The sequence below is a fragment of the Melanotaenia boesemani genome, chromosome 13, assembly GCF_017639745.1.
Source record: "Melanotaenia boesemani isolate fMelBoe1 chromosome 13, fMelBoe1.pri, whole genome shotgun sequence".
Taxonomy (NCBI): domain Eukaryota; kingdom Metazoa; phylum Chordata; class Actinopteri; order Atheriniformes; family Melanotaeniidae; genus Melanotaenia; species Melanotaenia boesemani.
This window is the reverse complement of record NC_055694.1, coordinates 5,146,304-5,167,872: the sequence shown is the minus strand read 5'-3', so window position 1 is coordinate 5,167,872 and position 21,569 is coordinate 5,146,304. Positions and strand designations below refer to the sequence as shown.

Below are 21,569 nucleotides of genomic sequence, written 5' to 3'. Positions count from 1 at the left end.
AAACAACAGATTAGAACAGGAAAGACAGAACTCATAATAATCCGACTGGAAACTAAGACTGTAACAGAACTTAAAGCCCCAACACCATACAGTAAAGGAGTGCTAATCATCACAAGGTGATGACTGGGACTCCCAACATATACTAATATGATGAATATTGTTATTACTGATGTAATCATTACTGTTGACATTATTATTTATAGTAATTGTTACAGCCGTAGCTCTGTTATAATTAGTTATTTATTGAAAACAATAATAAAAAATAAAAAAAACTTAAATTTTCAACAAGCTAAACTACCTACCAGCTAAACCCAGATTTGTATCTGACGTGGAAACAGGTCTTTAGACACAGTAAGGAGGGAGATACATGACCGCAATAGACGATCTTCGGTTTCAGTGACGTCATGACGTTTCACAAACGCCGCCGGCAGGACAGGAAGCGGCCAGGACAACGGAGCGCACGGTCTGTTATGATGGACCTCTGGCCTGGAAATGGTGTTCATGGTGATGACATCTGACATTTCGAGAGTATTGACACAAAATTTGCTCGCTTGACGCGAGATGTGAATGCACATTGTTGTCAGACATGATGGATGCTGGTTGCAAGCTAGCTGGCTGTTAGCGCGCATCCGTCCCGCAGCAGTCAGAGCTCCGGCAGGGAGCTAAGAGCTCAGCTGATCCGCTGCAGCACCACACAGAGTCCGGCGAGAAGATGATGAGGCCTTGATGTCAGATTGGCGACAGTGTGCTAAATCTGCAAATCCAGGTATTGTAATTTGTGATTGGTGCTGGTTTACTTGCTGTGAGACAGCTGGAGGTGCAAATCCTGACCCTGCTGTGGCATCCAGACAGAGTGTGGAAACCTACAGATGACAAGATAACTGAGGGGGGAGCTCGTGATATTGAACTGTTACAAATATTTTGTTTTTTTGTCTTAAATGTTGAGGCTGTTTTCTTCTTGACAAAACAAAGGTCTCAAATCTTAACTGTCTTTAGCATCTGTGCATCAGTAAGCGTGAACATTGTTAGAAGGAACATGATGTTGTATTGAACTGTTATTGATCCAGTTATATTTGATTTAATTGGGGAATTATCAAGTATAGAGAACATTTCAAACCTTAAGCTGAATCTTTGTTGTAATCTCTTATGAGCAAATTTACTGCAATATAACAACAATCCATCATAAAATAAGTTTAAATTAAACAAACAAAAAACTCTTATTTAATATTTTTTTCTATACATGAAAACTGTGAATAAGAACCAGGTAATAAAAACCCAAAAGATGCTGACATTGACTGGTACATATTGTTAGGACAACTGCAAACACAGCAGCTGTTTGATTATTAGAAAGCCACATTTTGCATCTTAACAGTGAAGCTCAGTCCTGGCAGCTGCCTCTGCTCTCACTCGTGTAAAAGCTGTTTTCCTGCCGCAAATGACCTCTCACAAGATTTCAATGTGAGACGTCAGTTGAGATCCTGTCTAGGATGCTGGAGACACAATCTGAGCCTGTCAGCTGCACAGACACGCACTTCCACTCAGCTGCAGATGCTATGTCTTGTTAAAATCACACTTCAGCTGTTTCGCTGTTGGCAGTCATGGCATTCTTTGCTCAGTATGTTTAAAAACTGATAGCTTGCACCTACATTTCGAGGTAAAACACTACCTGGCCACTTTACCAGGTCTACCTTGCTAGTACCTGGTTGGACCCACTTTATCCTTCAGAACTGCCTTATTTCTTAATGCTCTATTGGACTGAGATCTGGTGACTGTGGAGGCCATTAGAGTACATGCAAAGTCCCTTAAATCCCCTTTCTTCCTAATTCTTTTGCTCAGTTTGAACTTCAGCAAGTTGTCCTCACCATATCCACATGACAAAATGTACTAGGTTGCTGCCATGTGATTGGCTGATTAAATATTTGCACTAACAAGGAATTAAACTGGTGTTCCTAATAAAGTGGTCAGTAAGTGTAGAAACTAAGTTTAAAAATCCCAGGATCTTCTTTATTCTCTTCTTGATGAGGTCTATTTTTCCTGCCTCTGAAATGACATTAAAATAAATTAAGTGTATCTTCACAAGTACAAAGGGTGTGTGTATAATTCTAGCCTCTACAGAAAGCTGAGACATGTGAGATTACTACAGACGTGTCATAATCAAGATACGTACTACTGCTTCAAAGTAAATTCATCTGGAAAATGGTAGCTAATGGCTAAATTTGAGAATAGCAGCCCAATCATCTAGGTGTCTGTTGAGGAACTGTGCAACAGGAGAAGCTAAAAAAGTGAACCTGAGCAGTTTTACGGATGTTTTAATAAAGATGTTAAGCAGGAAAATATCTCAGTGAATACCTTTATCAATGTTCAGAGTCAGGAAAATCCAGGGATATCCCCCAAATTCACCTTAGAAACACAATGAGGATTCAGAAAGTGCCGTCATGTTGCTATGCTACATGTTAGGATAGCTGATTCCTAGTGTGGTCAAAGATCTTCTGTACTGTCTCATGAAGATGAGGTTTATTAACTGAAACTAGCAAAAATGTTCTTTGTATTTGTGATCAGTTGATTGGTGAAGTTAATTAATACTTTGTTTTTTATTTGATCATTGCAGCTCTGGTTTTTATTTAAACCTGAGCACAAAGATTTTGCTTATGGAAGGAGGTCCCCTTTTGCAAATAAACTGACATCAGAGGTCTAGTGTGTGGGACACAGTGACATCTAGTGGTACAAATTGCAAATTGCAGTCAACTGAAAATTCTTCTCCTCTACCTCGTCCTCAAGTTTGTAGAAAAAAGCTGCTCCTGCTGGTCCTGAGAACAACAAAAGAGCGGCTTTTTAGTAACACATTTTTTAAATAAGGTTATATTAAAATGAATTGTGTGTTACATATATGTCTAAGAGGAATTTATAAATAATAAAATGCAAATAGAATGATGAATACGATGCCATCATCTTTGTCTCGGCTGGTGTCAGATCTCCGGTTGATGCTCGTCTTTACTCTGGTTCACAGACATGGCGTCGCAGCTCCAGGTGTTCTCCTCCCCCTCTGTGTCCTCCAGCGTCTACTCTCGTTCCAAGAGGCTCAAACTGGAGAACCCCACCTGGGATGTGTCCAGCCAGCTGTCAAATGGGGGCTACTACCAGCAGAGCCCCTCTCAGGGAGCTGTGCCCTCCACCTCTGGTTCCAACTTCAACCCAGTGTACAACTCCAACCAGGTGCACCCGCCTACAGCCGGCTCCCGGGAGCAGACGGTGGTGCGGGCAGCAGACAGCACAGGCAGCCTTCGTGGTCCTCCTTCTTCCTCTTCTTCCTCCTCATCCTCTAGCCGACGCATTAAAGACGCAGAGTCGTCCTCCCAGCCGTGCGACCTCTACAACAAGCAGTACAGCTTGAAGAGGAAGAGCGAGGAGGTGGACAGCAGCGACAGCGTCCAGATACTGGAGGAGCTTTCAGCCCCTGTGGTCTCCAACCGCACAGGTGGTGGAGGAGGTGGCACCACCACTGCTCAGTCCATAGCACACTCAACCTCCACCACCAAGAGCAGCAACTCCCACAGCGAGGGCGACTACCAGCTGGTCCAGCATGAGATCCTGTGCTCCATGTCCAACAGCTACGAGGTGCTGGAGTTTCTGGGACGGGGCACCTTTGGGCAGGTGGCCAAATGCTGGAAACGGGGCACAAATGAGATTGTGGCTATTAAAATCTTGAAAAACCATCCGTCTTATGCTCGGCAAGGCCAAATTGAGGTGAGTGTGTTGAACATATTAGTTTCTGAACACGGAACACGGATAGCAGCATCATTTCAGTACTACTGGTGTTGCATTCGACATGATCAACCATAACGTCTTACTAGATCGGCTGAAAAACTGGGTAGGACTTTCTGGCACCGCAGTTAACTGGTTTGAGTCTAAGAGACAGGAACTACTTTGCAGGGCTCCAGACTGCGACCAAATGGTTGCATTTTGCGACTAAAATGTGAGACAGTGCGAGTGAATCTTTCATCCACTGGCGGCCAACACATTTGCCGGTCTTTTTCTTGTAGTAGTTATAAATTAATTTATTTTGTCGCTAACTTCTGCTCCCCTCTTCAGCCCAGTAGGTCACAGTAACGCACAAATTAGCTGCTGGTTTGCCAACTCAAACTAACTTCAATACGAGAAAAGGAGACGAACACCAACGAAGAAGTGAAAATGTGGGTGTGAGCGGGACGAACAACCACTGTGATTGGCTTATGTGTGAAAAGAGGCGGGTCTTGGGGGAATTTATTACTCCTCAGTGTTGCCAATTTAGCGACTTTGTCGCTATATTTAGCGAGTTTTCAGCCCCCTCTAGCGACTTTTTAAAAAAAGCGACTAACAACAAATCTAGCAACTTTTTCTGGTTTTATTGAAGACTTTTGGAGACTGACGTGAATGAACGTCGTTCACTCCTCCCAATGAGGAGCAGGTGCTGTGCAGACCCCTCCCCCGTCCAAAAGCACTAATACAAGGCTTGGTGTTCTCGGAGCAGCAGCAGCTGCATTCAGAGCAGACGACGTTCACCTCTGTTTTATGACCAGGCTGAAAATGAAACGTACAAAGCTGCTGCTGGAGGATCCTGTGCTGGCTTACCATCAGAGTAATGTCTATTAATGAAGAGTGTGGACAAAAATATTTTATCCTAATTAAAAAACAAAATACACTAAAAAAAACTAAACTAAAAAAATAAAGAAAATATTGACAGAATTATTATTTTATTTTATTTATTTATTTTGTCTTTTTTTTTTTTTTTTTTTATCAATTTTTGCCTTTCCCTCTACATCCCTCTTTATGGCAGCATCCATTACAACTATATGTACCAGGCTGATTATGCTAATTAGCGACTTCTAGGACAGCCAATAGCTACTTTTCTTACTGAGGAGTGGGAACAGTGGCTGGAGAGAAGTATTAGTCCCTGAAGCTGTTTGTTGCCAGGAACTTCATGGACCAGTCATACTATGCCCTGTGGGGGACTATGGGGACAAAGAAGCTGTTCTGATTCGACTACAAAGTAAAAATAAAATCAAATCATCAAATCTGATTTTATTTTATTTGACAAACTCTATGTCTAAGATGTTTTTTTAATGTTGTGTCAACTGCTGCACAAAACATGTGAATTGTAAACGTAATTTCTGAATTTATTGTTCATGTATTTATTACTAAAAGAGTGAAAATGAGAGGAAATGTGAATATTTGCTATGCAAGGCGATTTCAGTGTGCGCCCGAAATTTTCTGCTTGCGCCTCTAACTTAAACTTTTTACGAGCTCCCCGTACAAAAAGTTAGTCTGGAGCCCTGCTTTGTGTCTATAGGTTACTATAAACCAAAATAAAATAACGTGGAGTTCCCCAAGGCTCCATCCTGGGCCCACTGCTGTTCAACATCTACATGCTTCCACACGCTCAAATTATAAAAAACAACCAAATATGTTACCGTAATTATGCTGATGACACAAATCTACATAACCATCTCGCCAGGAGATTACAGTAGTCTAGTCAATCAATCAGTTGTCCAAACACTGATCAAATGCATTGATCACATTAAAGATCGGATATGTCACAACTTTCTTCTGTTAAATGAAGACAAAATTACCAAGACCAGGAAAGTAGATCCTACTACTCCAGTCCTCACTAAGACCAGGAAAGTAGATCCTAGAACTCCAGTCCTCACCAAGACCAGGAAAGTAGATCCTAGAACTCCAGTCTTCACCAAGACCAGGAAAGTAGATCCTAGAACTCCAGTCCTCACTAAGACCAGGAAAGTAGATCCTAGAACTCCAGTCTTCACTAAGACCAGGAAAGTAGATCCTAGAACTCCAGTCCTCACTAAGACCAGGAAAGTAGATCCTAGAACTCAAGTCCTCAGATTTTTACTTTATTTGTCAAAGAACTGACTTAAAAATCCTGCTGTTAGTTTACAAAGACCTGAATGGTTTAGGACCAAAATACATTCAGGATCTTCTGGTTTGTTATGAACCAACCAGATCCCTCAGGTCATCAGGGTCAGGTCTACTTTCTGTTTCCAGAGTCAGAACTAAACGTGGAGAGGCAGCGTTCAGCTTTATGCTCCTCACAGGTGGAACAAACTCCCAGAAAACTGCAGGTCTGCTGAAACTCTCAGCTGCTTCAAATCAGGGTTAAAAACGTTCCTATTTGCTGCTTTTTATCAGAACCAGTTAATTCCTCATAGGAAATGTTTATGAATTAATGCTAAAAAATTAGAAATTAAGACCAAGTATTTATAATCTAAAAGGATATCAGATATGAAACCGAGAAGTGTTGGAGTGATGTGTTTTAGTGTACGGATGGAACGATCTGGATAGAGAAACTAAAGAAGTAAAATGAATTAGTGTGTAAAAATGATTAAAGCTGCTTTGTTAAAATATAATGAAATAACTTCTGTTTTATTCTGTGGTGATGTGTAGATGGCTGCAGCTGTTTTTAGTTCAATTTCATCATGTTTGGTTTAGTTATCTGTGTGCGGGGCAGGCAATGTAAGAGTTTTTCTTCTTTCTGCTCATTTCATTCACGTGTTTAAGATTTACTTATATTGATTGTTTTGTAAAGAGCTGTTGTTTCTGTATCAAGTCATATTTTCATTGTAATATTCAACAATCAGGGCATAATATTGTGCAGCTTTACCGGATAAAAACGCATCCTCCTCCTCTTCCTGCAGGTGAGCATCCTCAGCAGGTTGAGCACAGAGAACGCTGACGAGTTCAACTTTGTGCGCTCGTATGAGTGTTTCCAGCACAAGAACCACACGTGCCTTGTGTTTGAGATGCTGGAGCAGAACCTTTACGACTTCCTGAAGCACAGCAAGTTCAGCCCTCTGCTGCTGAAGTGTATCAGACCCATCCTGCAGCAGGTGGCTACCGCCCTGATGAAGCTGAAAAGCCTGGGGCTGATCCACGCCGACCTGAAGCCCGAGAACATCATGCTGGTCGACCCTTTGAGGCAGCCGTACAGGGTGAAGGTCATCGACTTCGGCTCGGCCAGCCACGTGTCCAAAGCGGTTTGCTCCACCTACCTGCAGTCCCGATATTACAGGTGAGGGTTTTTGGCACAGTAAAGGCTCTTGAATTATCAGCTGTCTGTAGAATAATCTGCTTGATTGATCTGATGTACTTGCAGAGCTCCAGAGATCATTCTGGGTCTTCCTTTCTGTGAAGCGATCGACATGTGGTCTTTGGGATGCGTCATTGCTGAGCTGTTCTTGGGATGGCCTCTTTATCCCGGTGCCTCAGAGTACGATCAGGTCATCTGCAGCTCTCATACGTACCATAAAATGACGTGCATGTGCTTCTTAACCCACTCAGACTGGATGTCCTTTTTTTAAATACAGTTATGAAAAAGGAATCGTTTCTCTAAAATCTAAAGATTTCAGAACATGATAAAAGATAATATGTCATTACTAATTTAACTGAACAAGTTCAACCAAAGCAGCAGAAGCAGTGTGTGACAGTGTAACACAAATCAAATCAATTTTATTTATAAAGCACTTACTTACATGGTAAAAACAATGTATGCATATTAAAGTAAAACAAGCCTTCACACACTGAAGTAACATAGCAATTAAAACACATTCATTATTATCTCTCACGCACAGTCACACACTTACACAAACACAACAGTTAACCCCCCCCATTCTACACAAACATGAACTCCCTCATTTCTGTCTCTTAGTATAAAAATATTAATAATAATAAATATCTTGCTCAACTCTGCTGTGAGGAAAACGATGTCTTGGGGATCTGATCGCAGCACGAGCCAGCCCACCCATGTTATGCCATTTAAAAAAAAAAAAAAAGACAATAAATATAATGAGGCATATCTTGCCCTTGGCTTGACCAGGTAATGGTAAAATAATGGAAATGGTCAATAGTGGGTAATGAAGGGAGACCACAGTGTAGTATGTCTCAAAATATTAGCATCTGTGACAGTATGAGGCCAAACAAGTTCTAATGGTGCTGAACACTAAGAAAAGCCTGTTGATTACTTTAGAAATAAATGGCTTAACTGTCATAAATAGCAGAATTGTTTTACTAAAGCAGCTTCTGTCTCAAGAAATGTTCCACTCATGTGAAGTAGTTTGCAGTTTCCTAGTTTAAAACACCTCATAGCAGAGGAATTTATCCTTCCCTCTTTCACTGACATGGCTTTAACTGAATTAACTAAAGACTATTTCGTGCCACATTTCTTTGTTCGTTTCTTTGTATTTGTAATATTTTGGTTCATATGAGTCATGACTTTATGGCAAAGAAAATAATGGAGTAAAAAAATAGTAAAGAGTGTCAGAGGGCTGCATAAATAATGTCTTGCCAGTAACTTCAGTTATAACCGGTGTATTGCTTACGCATACACCTATGGTCCAAATCTAAAGATAAATTCATCAGTACAACATGAAGCTATGTTAATGCTCCATAGACAGAAAAATTCACAATGCAAATTAAAAATAAAATAGAACTTATTTTATGTATGTATATATAGAGAGAGATTATTCTGCCAATTAATTGGTTATCTGACTTTTTCTTTCCAAATATTCGGCCTCAAAAAATCCATATTAGTCTGGCTCTACTTTTTATACTTTTGTTGGTAATATTAGAATAAATATCATTTATACCATGATTACTCTTGTCATTTGTGTTTTGGGGATTATAGCAACGATAATCACTTTTAATGTGTAAATTGAATTTTGTCGTCACTGATAAACAGATGTGTATTCGAAGTGTTGAAGTCATTTGAGCCTTGTTTGAAACATGTTGAACGTCATGTCTTTGTGTTTGTTTTTTTTTTAAATTTATTTATATGTGTATAATTTTCCTTTCCGTCCTGTTAAGTTCTCTGTTTTTCTGTATCTCGCCCCTAAGAAGTGCAGCCAGTAAAAAGCAGCACATGCTCTGTAAACTGTCCACATATGCTACGTGTCCGTGTAGCCTTGTGGTCCCACTTGTCTGAGCCTGAGGTGGTTTTTAACTGTGTGAACCGTTACCGAACACAAAGTAGCAGCAGTTTTGGTCACACGGCGTGCATCTGTCTTACACTCCGCTGCACGTTTTCCTCTCAGATTCGGTACATCTCCCAGACTCAGGGCCTTCCAGCAGAGTACCTGCTGAGTGCAGGAACCAAGACCAGCCGCTTTTTCAACAGAGGCCCCGACTCGAGCTACCCGCTCTGGAGACTCAAAGTAGGTGACTCCACTGATTTGTAGCCCAAGCATGAAATTTCTGCATGAACTATATGCTCTTTACATATAATAATAATTTTTTTCTCAGACTCCTGCAGAGCATGAGGCAGAGATGGGAATCAAGTCAAAAGAAGCAAGAAAATACATCTTCAACTGTCTGGATGACATGATGCAGGTAATTAAATTGAATCCCTTTATGGAAGCGGATCTGTGCATGTATTTACAAACACGGACCTCCTGCAGGTCAACATGACGACTCTGGAGGGCACCGACATCCTGGCAGAGAAGGCCGACAGGAGGGAGTTTATAGATCTGCTGAAGAAGATGCTGACGCTCGATGCTGATAAAAGGATCACTCCCATGAAGACGCTGAATCACCCCTTTGTTACCATGACGCATCTGCTGCACTTCCCTCACAGCTCGCAGTAAGACGGATGCAGTGTTAAGCAGTGCAGCAACAAGAATCCAGCTTTGCTTCTGTCTGAAGTTTTTTATTTTGTGTGTTTTATTCTTTATTTAACAGTGTGAAGTCTTGCTTTCAAAACATGGACATCTGTAAACGCAGATGCAGCGCCTTTGAGAATGGGAAAAACATGTTTACCAGCAACAACACACCAAGCGCAGCCACCAACCTCACCGTCACGTTCAGCAGCCAACTGAACCAGCACAATCAGGTGGGAATGAGGCGACCAGTTTCTTATCCTAAATTTGTTCTTCACCTTTTTAGTGAAAGCTGCATCATAAGATCTGTGTGTCTGCACAGTTTTGGGCTTCAACCCTGCACCTACCAGTCAGTGTAGCCTACTTATATTTTGAAAAATACCCGAAGCTTTTACACTGTTCCCGTGTCTGATTTCCTGTCTCCCCCTATCTGAACTGCGGCATTGACGCATTCTGGGTGCGTGAAGCGTCAAAAATAAACTCGCTGCGTAAATTTAGCGAAGCGCTGTGACAGCGCGCTTCTGGTACGCTTCTGGTACGTGCTGCGACGCACCCGGTATAAAACAAACCATTTAGTAAAATGGCCACGAATAGCAGCGGAGGCTGCGGTGCAGCCGTAACGTGCCGCAACCACACCTGGTATAATTCCGCCTTTATGATGGAGTCTGCCAGCATCTTGACTTGCAGACTCGCTCCATATCTGTCAGATTGTGATGCCCTTGTGCACACTCCTCTTCAGGTTTTCTGCTGCATGACTTCTGCTGTAGCAGGAAACAGTAAACCAGTCTCTTTAACTGATGGCAGGTGTGAAACCAAATATACTGATGCTGTGTCTAAATCTAAAAGTGTTTGTTTGAGGGGGTGTCTACACGTATGCAACCAGCTTGTTGTACACTTTTTATTTGTTATATTTCTTCTCCGATAGGTTTGTTTGTTTTTCAGTTGACTTGTACAGGTTACAGGTCACACTAAAAGTAGGGAAGGTTTGTAAATAATTTATTGTTTCATTTTTTTAACATCACTAAAACCTGGAATTTTAACAGGGGCATGGGCACTTTTATATCTGCTTTATTACAACAAATAAAGTGAGGAAATACAGAAAATGTTCTCAGAATGCTGTTAAGAGCGTCGGGACCAATAAGGCAGGAACATGCGAAATAAAACTTATTTTTGTCCATTAGCTAAGAACATTAAAAACTTAATGAAAGGATGTGGTTGACTGTGAGGTGACATGATGATGATGTTAGTATGGCCAGTTGCTGTGACAACATTTAGATAATTTTCCCACCCCAAGCTTTGATAAACGAGTGGCCTTTGTCGTACGATGTGGTTTCCAGATGGCCTCTACAGGCGGACAGTCCCTGTCCCTCAGCAGTAACGTCCCTCTGCTGAACTACCAGCCCGGCCTCTACCAGCAGGCCACCATCAACATCCCTGGCCTGACCCAGCAGGGCGTTCCTCTGCAGACCAGACCCACCCAGCTCTGCACACAGACCGAACCCTTTCAGCAGACTCTCATCGTTTGCCCTCCTACCATCCAAGGTGAGACCACCAGTTTAACCAGCCAGCAACAATAACCAAATAAAAACATGATGTGATCTTTGTCTTTTCCATGTAGGTCTTCAAACCGCCAATAAACCACCAAGTTACCCTGTGAGAATGGACAACTCAGTCCCCTTGGTCCCTCAGAACCAGTCTTCCCAGTCTCTGCATATCCAGCCCAGCATGCTGGCACAGGTAAAACCCACCAGCAGACCACCAGAATATAACACAAATATGTTTCTTTAATTTATTCAACTTTTCTTAAATATTTGCTGCCTAAACATCCAGTAGGTTGTAAATGGGCTTTTTCAATCCTGGTGCTCAACATTTCCAGGAATGTTGTCAGCTGAGAAAAGGGACGGCTAAAAGGTTGCAGTTTAAGGAAAAAACTAATGTCTTTGTGTGGTAGGATCCCTCTTCTTCTCCTTCATACTAAAACTTTCAGACTGAAGAATATTAGGTGAACTCTTTCAGTTCAGGATTCAGTAGAAAACAGAACCAAATTCGCCATCTTGCATCCCGTCTCTTCTCTGAGCCCTTTTCAGCCGGTAAAAGTCTGATGCTGATTCTTGTCTTATTTACTTATCTGTCCCTTTCTCTGTTGCGTTCAAAGCGGCCAGTGTGTATATATCCAGTAGCTAGCATATGGAGCAAAGCCGTGAAGCAAAATTAACTGTAAAATGATGCTCTGGGATGGAAAAAAAAGTTGTAAAGTGCATTTCTCAGCCTTAGGAAGCTGCAGGGCAACAACGGCTCCAGGAATGTACATAATGAATGCCAGTAAAAGGAGTCCGAAGCTGAGTTTTAAAGTGAGAAAGTTATGTTTTGCTGTTTTAAGATACATTTGCCAAATATCTAGTTTAATGTGAACATGGTCTCAGCTTGTTTTGATGTCTTCACTCCTCCACTGCCTCCATCCTCCATTTTCTTCCCTCTCAGACTTTCTTTGATCTACTGGCAGGTGGTCTTTACTTCAGTAAAACACCATAATCAAAACAACCACACTGGATGAAAACACCTCTTTTTTCTTCTTTCTTTGCTCCTTTCAAATTGTCTGAGCTCCTGAAAATCTCCATTGTTCATGTGTGAAAACGGCTTTTAAAGCGATCAACTTAAATTGCAGGATCCCCACAGTTTGACCAGCAGCGTTACAGAGATTACAACGCTTTGATGAGTTTACTGTGGTTTTCTTGAACGCACAAAGACCTGCTGTGCACATCCCTGCTGATCATTTCACACGGTTCCACTACTCAGCAGGACGTGTTGAGGAAGGTAGCTGCTGCCACAGAATATGGAATTTGCTGTCTTTTTTTTTTTTTTTTTTATCATGCTGTTAATTAAAGGGGAAATCATATTGGTTCTTGAGAATAAACACTGTATGTAGATGGCAAATGTTTAGTGTAAGTTAAGGCAGTTAACCCAAAATCTGCCACTTCTGCTGCCTGGAGCCGAATCTCATACTAAAAGTTTTCTGCAGACTGATCTATAAACTGTAGAAATGATGGTCAAAGTCATGTGCTTTCATTTGTGAAGCCAGTGGGGGATTTGGTTTAAGGTTTAAAACCACTGTCAGCCCGAGGCTCTGGCTCTGTAGCATCTCCTGCTCCTATAGACTGCTGTTAAAAATAAAAGGTTTTAATGAAAAACAACCTCAATTTTCATATGAGTCATTAAAGTCTCATTAGCTTGATTCACTACCTCTGATCAGCACACTGGTTTTCCTCGTGTTGATAACTCAATAGTCCATCAGATTTAAAGGTACATTGTGTAATAATTACTGACATCTAGTGAAAAGATGGGTATAGAAATGAACTCAAATGCCAAGCACAGCTATGAGTGGATGGCCGTCAGTAGAGAAAATTATATTACATGTTTTCAACTGTGAGTGGATCCAGTGGCCTCAGGTGCAGCAATGATGCCACTACAGGTAACTACTTTTGGTGCCTTTGAAGCTGTTACATGCTCAAGCTATCTATCAAACAAAGCCGGTACTGCAGTTTTATAGCTTAGAGTCACTTCACAAACAGAGTTGTATGTCCATTCAGAGACACCGTAGTGAAAGTGGTGGCACAAGTATGGCACCTGCCATGTATGTGGACCCATGGCAAGTAGATATAAATGGCTCTTTCTAAGAAAATAAAAAAATATTTTATTTTATTAGCTGCCAATAGAAACACGGTTTTTAAAGATAGACTGCACCTTTAATGTTCAGCACCACTGACAACCACTCAGCGCTGGATCTCCTGCTTCAGCAGAATAATTAAAATAAAAAAATACAGACTTTTTCTTGTGAAGTACAACAACAATAAATTTCTCCCAGGTTTCACTAGCTAAAGTCATTACCTGTGGTCAGCATGCTGGTTTTCCTTCTATAAATAATTCAGAATTCAGAAGATTTAACTTCCAAATACATCTAAATACAGTCACTTCTGAATCTAGAAAGTCCAATATGGTAATGAATGAATGGCAGAAACGAGGTTGATGTCAGGAAGGGTTTGTCCATTTAGTCTGTTATTGCTACATTACCCACAAGGCATGTTGATATTGATGGTTTGTTTAGAAATTCAGATTTGTTACCTTAGTGGCAGACGATGGAATCCTGATCTGTGCATAAAATGAGCAGCAGAACTCACCAAAAAAAAAGTTTTTATTTATTTACTGAAGTTTCTCTTTGAGATGTTTGGCGCCCCCTGGTGGTGGACAGGAGTTAAGACTGTTTCCAGTACTTAACGCTGTTTATTCATTTCTCATTTAAAATTCAGGTTGTGGGCCCTCTTTATATACATATATATATATATATATATTAATTTTTTTTTGTTTTGTTTATTTTTTGAGTGGTGTCAGAGTGAATTTTTTATTTCAGCTTCACTTGGTTTTTCCCACTGCTTGAGTAACTTTTAGTACATTTACTTCACAGTAGGGAATAAATGTGGAAGTAACATTTAGTAAAGCTGTTCTTCTCAGACTTTGAATCTAACTTCTGTTTGCTGATGTGTGCACACAGCAGGGCTGGCCGGCTGGAACGCAGCAGATCCTCATCCCTTCCACGTGGCAGCAGATGCCAGGCATGTCCATCCACAACCCGGGGCAGACTGTGGTGACCGACTCACCGATGGCTGCTCCGGTAGCCGACAGTCAGCAGAGTTCTGGGTGGAGGTGGGTTCTGCCTAACAAGCCTTTCAGATTAGCCTTTCAGATCAGCTTCTATTTAATCGAGCTGATCACTCAAACTGAAATGGTAAACCCTTTTCTCAGGGGTCGTCATGGCAGTCAGTTTGACGGCATCAGCCAGCAGGACTCGGGTGTCAGCCGTCACGCTGCCACACAAAACCACAGCTCAAGCGCCGCTCACACAAGACAGGCCAAGAGATCAAAGGCTCGGCATGCTGAGAGCAGAGCCAGGTATCCCATCATGCATCGTTTGTTATGTAATTATGGAACTATATTGTATATGCAACAAATATGTAGGTTCAGACTGTAAAAAAAACTTTTAAATCAGATTTGTGATCAATAAGGTAACATTCTGGGTCAGTACGCCATTAAAATAGTTGTTTATTTGCAACAAGGCAATGAGAGTGCATCAATATTCCCCCTTCTAGGCTGGCATCGTCAGCACAGTCTCAGTCCCAGCCCATCGTCATCTCCGACACGCCCAGTCCTGCCGTCAGCATCATCACCATCCACAGTGATTCAGAGGATGAAGATGAAGCGAAGGCCCCTGCTGCCTGGTGAGTTCATTTTCTCTTTGTATCAGTTTAAACACCCCCACCCCCCAAACTGCATTTTTTGGATAGAAATAGAAATAAATGCATTTCCTAATTTGTCTGCTTGAGGCTGCATTTTTTATGTTTAAAAATAAAACATTTACAGGCAGGGGGCTTATTTCTTATAACTTGTATAACTATTAAGAAAGATATTTGTTATTTGTTCTCGTGTTTACAAATTATAAGTATAATGCAGGTTTAAACCTGGCAAGATGTTGATGCAGGATATATTTTAGTCTGGATCTTAAATCTGATCTAAAGTTGAACAGCAGCTTCTATGATCAGAAGTCCTCTTTAGCAGAAACGAGCCGTCTGAGCTGAGGCTGCAGACCACAACCTGTCTGCTACGCTGTCAGGCGATCTCGTGTTCCCAGATTATCACATACATCTTGATTCCCTTTCAACACATTCTCTTGGACCTTAAATATTAAAAAAGCATACCTTATAACTACCTTTGTTTTTATTTAGATTATGAAGCAGCTACAGACATTGTGTTTGATTCACTTTAGAAGGTTTTTTTCTTATAAATTATTTTGGAAGATTTTTAAACCATGTCAGGGGACGCTGGCGTGGGCTCTCTGATCTCTGAGGTTGCTGAGGTGATTAAAAAGCTCCTCGGTGGCAGGGCCTTGGGAGTGGATAAGATGCACCCATCCTGGAGAGGACGGTCTGTCAGCTAGTCGAACCTCGGATTGAGGAGGAGCAGTGTGGTCTTCGTCCCGCTTGTGGAACAGTGGACCAGATCTACACTCTCTTCAGGGTCTTGGAGGGGGCATGGAAGTTAGCTCAACCAGTCTATGTGTGCTTTTTGGACATGGAGGAGGCATTCGACCGTGTTCCCTGGGGACTCCTGTGCGGGACTCTGGAGGTATGAAGGGCTGGACCCCCTTAGACAAGCTGTCTGGTCCTTGTACGACCGGTGTCGGAGCTTGGTCCACATTTCCAGCAGTAAATCAGAATCGTTTCCAGTGAGGGCCAGTGAGCCTGCCCTTTGTCACCGATTCTGTTCGGGGGGGGTCGATTTGGTGGCCTCAGGATTGGGTCTCTCCTTTTTCGGGTCGGGATCTTCGGCTCTCACTGGAGCAATTGACAGCCGAGTGTGAAGGGGTGGGGATGAGAATTAGCACCTCCAAAAACGAGACCATGGTTCTCAGCCAGAAAAGAGTGTGAGTGCTCCGGGTTGGGAATGAGTTCTTGCCCCAAGTGGAGGAGTTCACGTATCTTCGGGTCTAGTTCACGAGTGAGGGAAGGATGGAGCGGGAGATGTACAGGCGGATCGGTGTGGCGTCTGCAGTGATGCGGACTCTGCATCGGTCTGCGTTGGTGAAGAAGGAGCTGAGCCAAAAGGCAAAGTTCTCGATTTACTGGTCGATCTACGTTCCCACACTCACCTATGGTCATGAGATGTGGGTAGTGACTAAAAGAACAAGGTTGCGAATGCAAGCGGCCGAAATGAGTTTTCTCTGCAGGGTGGCTGGGCTCTCCCTTAGAGATAGGGTAAGAAGCTCGGTGAGTGGGGAGGGGCTCAGAGTAGAGTTGCTGCTCCTCCACATCGAGAGGAGCCAGATGAGGTGGGTCGGGCATCTGGTTAGGATGCCTCCTGGACGCCTCCCTGGTGAGGTGTTCTGGGCAAGTTCCACCAGAAAGAGGCCCCAGGGAAGACCCAGGATACGCCAGAGGGACTACATCTCTCAGCTGACCTGGGAACGCCTCAGGGTCCCCCTGGACGAGCTGGCAAATGTGGCCAGGGAGAGGGAAGTCTGGGTTTCCCTACTTAGGTGCCCCCACGACCTGACTGCGGATAAGTGGTAGAAGATGGATGGATGGATGGATGGATGGATGGATGGATTATTTATAGTGACTTGCAGAGCAGATGTGAAGATCTGTTGATGAGCTCCAGTGACTATTTATTATTTATTTGTTCATTTATTCATGATGCACTGCAGCTCAGAAAACAGAGATAATTGTATGTTTTAACAAATTTAAATGATTTAAAAATACATTCAGTTAATTATGAGTTAAATAAATTATTATTTCCAGTTTTAACTACTGACTTATTAAAATAATTTTCATATTTGATTCATTATAAATGTATTTTTTTTCTAATACATCTTAATGACACATTTAAACAGTTACTGATAAATTTATTTAAGTTAAATTAAAAGTAAATTACATTTATTATTCCCTCTTCTCTTCATTTCCTTCTGCAGCTCTGGAACGAGTCAGAGGACTAACGTAATCAGTTGCGTGACCGTGCACGACTCTCACGACTCGGACTCCTCTACCAGCAGCCCCCTGAGCCCTAAAACCAGCTCCCAGCCCAGCAAGGCTCTGGCCATCATCATGCCTTCTGTGAAGACTCAGCCTGGAGAGAGTTCAGCCCATAAAGCTGCAGCAGCTGCAGGTTCCTGGACCCATATTTGCCACCTCACTGTCATGAAACTGCACAGATAAGGCTGATGTTCTGAAAAAAAATGTATTTGGTTAAGGAGGTCAGAATTAGGTTCTTTACCCTGAGTTCCTCGGCCCATTTACAGCTGTGCTTATGTACACATAATCACATTTTTATGTTGTGGTTTACCCACCACTGTTGTTAGCTTTTGTTTCAAAAAGTTGTTTTAAATGAAGGAATTACCACTCCATGATTCTACTTAAATGTCCTACATTCATGATATAATTAACTTTTTATATTTTCTCTTAATTCCAGTTAAATATCCTAACTTTTGGTGAGCTTGTGCACTCTGAACTGACACTGATCTGTTTTCCCTCCAACAACTGTGATCCATACTCATCATATCCCATCTGGTTCTGTAGATCAAGCAACTAGTGGCTCTGGAAAGTCCAAGAAGGCGTCTGGTCAGCCGTCAGGGCGACCAGGAGATTCTACCACCGATCGCCATCAACGGGCTGCATCCAGCAGATCTCAGCCTCTCAATCTGAGTCAGGTAACGGGTCAGATGATGCTCAGGAGCTTCGTTTTCCACTTGAATATAAACTGATGGAAGTGAAAGATGAAAAAGACGCCTGCAGGACAGTTGTCCCTTGAGGACAGGAGTTTGAGATCCCTGATTTAGAGCAAAGATCAACCAAAAGCTTTGGCCTTTGGCTTAGCCCAGGGCTACTCAATTCGGTCCTACGAGGGCCGCAATCCAGCAGGTTTTCCATGTGTCCCTGCACCAACACACCTGAGTCAAATTAATGAGTCACTGTGTAGAACCTGATTGGCTGTTAGAGCCACCTAATTTGACTCAGGTGTGTTGGTGCAGGGATACATGGAAAACCTGCTGGATTGCGGCCCTCGTAGGACCGAATTGAGTAGCCCTGGCTTAGCCTCTGTGTCCATAGAAAACTGAGGAGGAAAAAAAGTAGTTTCCACTGTTTTCCATCTTTTTATGCAGGATAACTGAGTAGCACTTAATTGCATGAAGTTATTCTTGCATGTCGCAGCACAAAAACCTGCAGTTTAGAGAGGATGTGGTCTGTTGTTTCAGGTGCCGCAGTCTGTGATTCCATCCTCCCACCACCAATCAGGAGGCAGCAGCACCTTAAAGCGGCAGCCCACCTATCCTCCTCCTGTTTCCTCCCACTCCTCCTACCGCCTTCCCGAGAGCACTCTCTTCAGCTCAACCCCAAATCTGTACGCCTACCCGGCTTCTGCTGCGCTGGCCTCCGTGTCTCAGGCCGTGGACCAGATGCAGGGCGGTGCGTCCCGCCACACCAGGGCGAGCGGGGCTTACCCATCCCTGACCCTGCTGCAGAAGAACAGCAACTTAACCCTTGCGGGGTCCGCTCCGGGATCGTACAGCAACCAGCAGCAGCTGGGATCGCAGCCTTTCCACCGCTCCAGTGCCGCCTACCAGAGAAAACTCAACCAGTATCAGTACATGTGAAGAGTGACAGCAGCAGCTCTGCACCGAACACGAGCTCATCGCAGGCGGACACGTTTTCAAATGGACTTTTTACTACGAGCGACTGTGCTGTTAATCATGGTCCAGTTTTTATTTAAAGTCTGTCAAACTTTCTGTGTGTTGCGTCACCGCTACAGCTCAGTCTGGTCAGTGTTGTGCTTCTGAGCATTTGGTGTGAAATTAAACGTATATATCCACCTTATGTAAGCACTGTAAGCCTTTTTATACTAAGCCCAGGATGAGGAAACTAAACTGTTTCAGGAGTTAACTCTTAATGTGGGGAAAAAAAAAAAATTTTATTTAAAGTGAGACGTGTGCTGTGGAGAAAGTGAAACTTTTAAGCTGCTCTTTTATTATTTTTACATTGTCACAGTGGTCAAATTATTCTTAACATTGCATTAACAAACACGATTGCCTTATGGGCAGTTTTATTTAAATTCACACGGCACATTGTGATCAGTTGGATGAATAGCTTTTATTCATGAATGTACTGCGTGTGTGTTTATACTCTTAAAAACAAATAAGCTACGTTCTATACTGTGTAATGATGTCATTGTGTTTTCCATGTCCATTATGTTTGAGTACCGGCCATTAATTTATATTTATATGTCCAGTTTGTTGAAGAGTAGGATGCACTTGAGAGGATGTTTTTTGTTGTTTGTTTACGGTTTAAAACTTAATGTTAAGGTTGCATGTGTCTGACACAAAGAGCTTTGTGATCTAAAGCTACGCCGAGTCTCTGTGACGATCGCAGGCTGATTTATTATTTTTAATTCATACGACAAACTTAATATTTGGAAAAGTTCTTGTCTTGTGAAGTGATGTCTGTGAAGTAAAGCGTGCACATCAGGTCTGATTGGCTGTCACACTCGTGTAAAGGTCAAATTCTCGTAGATGAAAAATTCACCGATTTGTGTGCATTTGAATCCGATAAAGACGACGGAGACGTAAATTGATGTTTAGTATGTTACTGCTTCTAAACAAATCTTTTTTTTTGTTGTTTTTTGTGAAATGATGGTTGTTCTTACATCCTGCTGTGTTGTGAAGTGCTGCATTACAAAACACACGATGAACCTTAACCCGTATGTACGCAATAAAGTCTTCTCAGAAGAATTTGTGTCCCGGTAGTCATTTAAATTAAATGCCTACAAATTTAACCAAGTCACTCAGTTTGTGGAGGAAGCTTCCTCTGACATTTTTTCCATAAAGCGATTGCAGTTCACAATCTAGAGATTCCAGGGAATCCACTGATGGTAAAATGTCATGGGTCAGGGCTATTCAGTTTGATCCAACAAGTGTCCAGCAGGTTTTCCATGTATCCCTGCTTCAACACACCTGACTCAGATTAATTAGTCATTGTGCAGAACTTGATTGGCTGTTAGATCCATTTAATTTGAGCCGGTGTGTTGAAGCAGGGATACCTGCTGGACTGCAGCCCTTGTAGGACTGAATTGAATAGCTCTATCATAGGTGATCAGTGGGAAATGGATTGAATATCAATACGACGTTGAACTGTTTTACCTTGACATCTCAGAGTCAAATGATTGTTGGCAACTTTAATGAACTTTGGACAGTAATTAATCTGTTATGTCTGTAAATAAACGTTTATCAGTCCAGATCCTCAGACCCACTATCCTGCATGCTTTAGATGTGTTCGCACTCAAACACACTTGATTCAGATCAATGAACTTCCTCTCCAAGTTCTTTGCGAGCCTGTTAATGAGCCATTCATTTAATTCAGGTGTGTTAAAGTATGGTTACGTCTAAAACATGCGGGACAGTGTGGTGTTGAGGACCAGTATTGAGAAACACTGCGCTAAATGAATCCTAATGTGCTGCTGAAATCGCCTCAAACTGGGCTTTAGTTCATCTTTTCTCACTTTATTTGCTCTCCCTCTCCCTTCTTTTCTTTTTTGGTAACTAGATTTTTCCTTTCTTGGGGAAAACATGACTTTTCCCTCTCTCCTGCAGCTGTCCAATCACACTCACTATAAGCTACTCCAGGCTGTGTAACTCAGTTGAAACAGCCAAAGCAGGTGTTGATGAAAGCATTGTGCAGCTTTTTAAAGGGGTGAGAGGAGCTTCAGAGAACATCCATGCTTATTGTAAATGGAGAATTCAAAGCTAACTGGAGCTTATATTTCCATAAAACTGTATTATTAGAATTCACATAATACTTTAAGATAACTCTCATCTGTTCTTGTTACTGTTACATCATCTTATCGCTCATGGCTGGATGGTTATTTCCTGAGATTATACTGGGACATGGGCCTGTGATCTTAACCTCTTAAGGCCAATTTATGCTCTTACATATGAAATAGGTACGTCCATTTCAAGCCCCTGAAAAAACACCAATTGCATGCATAAACGACGCAGGAGACAGACAATAGTATCCGTCCATCTGCTTCGAGCATAAATGCCTTTACACATGAAGTGATGTCATCATAGCACACTATTCATTTTAACAGGTGTAAGACATAGCTAACTGGAATTTCACTGATCAAACACTAGTTACTTTAGTAAAATCACCAATTACATTCCCACCTGGCACGGGGCCATCAACTGATTACAGCGACAGATGACGACCGAGTTTCTGTCGACCTGCCTGATCTGATCCGTTTTCTGCAGACAATGAAGATTAAACCAACTTCATCTGCACCGTGACGGGTATATTCATGAAATAATGTTTTGTTTTTTAGTAACAGAAAAGTTAA

The 21,569-nt window shown here is 42.1% G+C and overlaps 2 protein-coding genes across 3 annotated transcripts in view; both read left to right on the top strand.

Moving 5' to 3' along the window:
* The window catches only part of acap3a (ArfGAP with coiled-coil, ankyrin repeat and PH domains 3a), an 85,622-nt gene extending 78,904 nt beyond the window's left edge, over positions 1-6,718 (top strand). For both annotated transcript variants that reach the window (XR_006012424.1, XR_006012423.1), the window contains exon 25: positions 6,707-6,718. The gene's annotated coding sequence lies outside the window, so the exon portion shown is untranslated. The remainder of the gene's footprint in view (positions 1-6,706) is intronic.
* Positions 420-19,968, top strand: hipk1a (homeodomain interacting protein kinase 1a). Its single transcript, XM_042003437.1, has 16 exons — positions 420-766; positions 3,008-3,744; positions 6,690-7,063; positions 7,148-7,271; positions 9,081-9,200; positions 9,289-9,375; positions 9,444-9,625; positions 9,724-9,874; positions 10,979-11,183; positions 11,260-11,378; positions 14,188-14,339; positions 14,439-14,585; positions 14,783-14,911; positions 17,158-17,351; positions 17,762-17,892; positions 18,439-19,968. Exons 1-16 carry the CDS (start codon positions 727-729, stop codon positions 18,835-18,837), a joined length of 3,291 nt encoding a protein of 1,096 aa, XP_041859371.1. The 5' UTR covers positions 420-726; the 3' UTR covers positions 18,838-19,968.
* The last annotated feature ends 1,601 nt before the right edge of the window (positions 19,969-21,569 follow it).

Bases quoted from the DNA above. Each gene is read 5' to 3' on its own strand.
- hipk1a (XM_042003437.1), top strand. From the start codon at position 727: ATGTCAGATTGGCGACAGTGTGCTAAATCTGCAAATCCAG. The intron at 9,201-9,288 runs GTAGGTGACTCC...TTTTTTTCTCAG, and splicing joins ACCCGCTCTGGAGACTCAAA to ACTCCTGCAGAGCATGAGGC. The intron at 17,893-18,438 runs GTAACGGGTCAG...CTGTTGTTTCAG, and splicing joins AGCCTCTCAATCTGAGTCAG to GTGCCGCAGTCTGTGATTCC.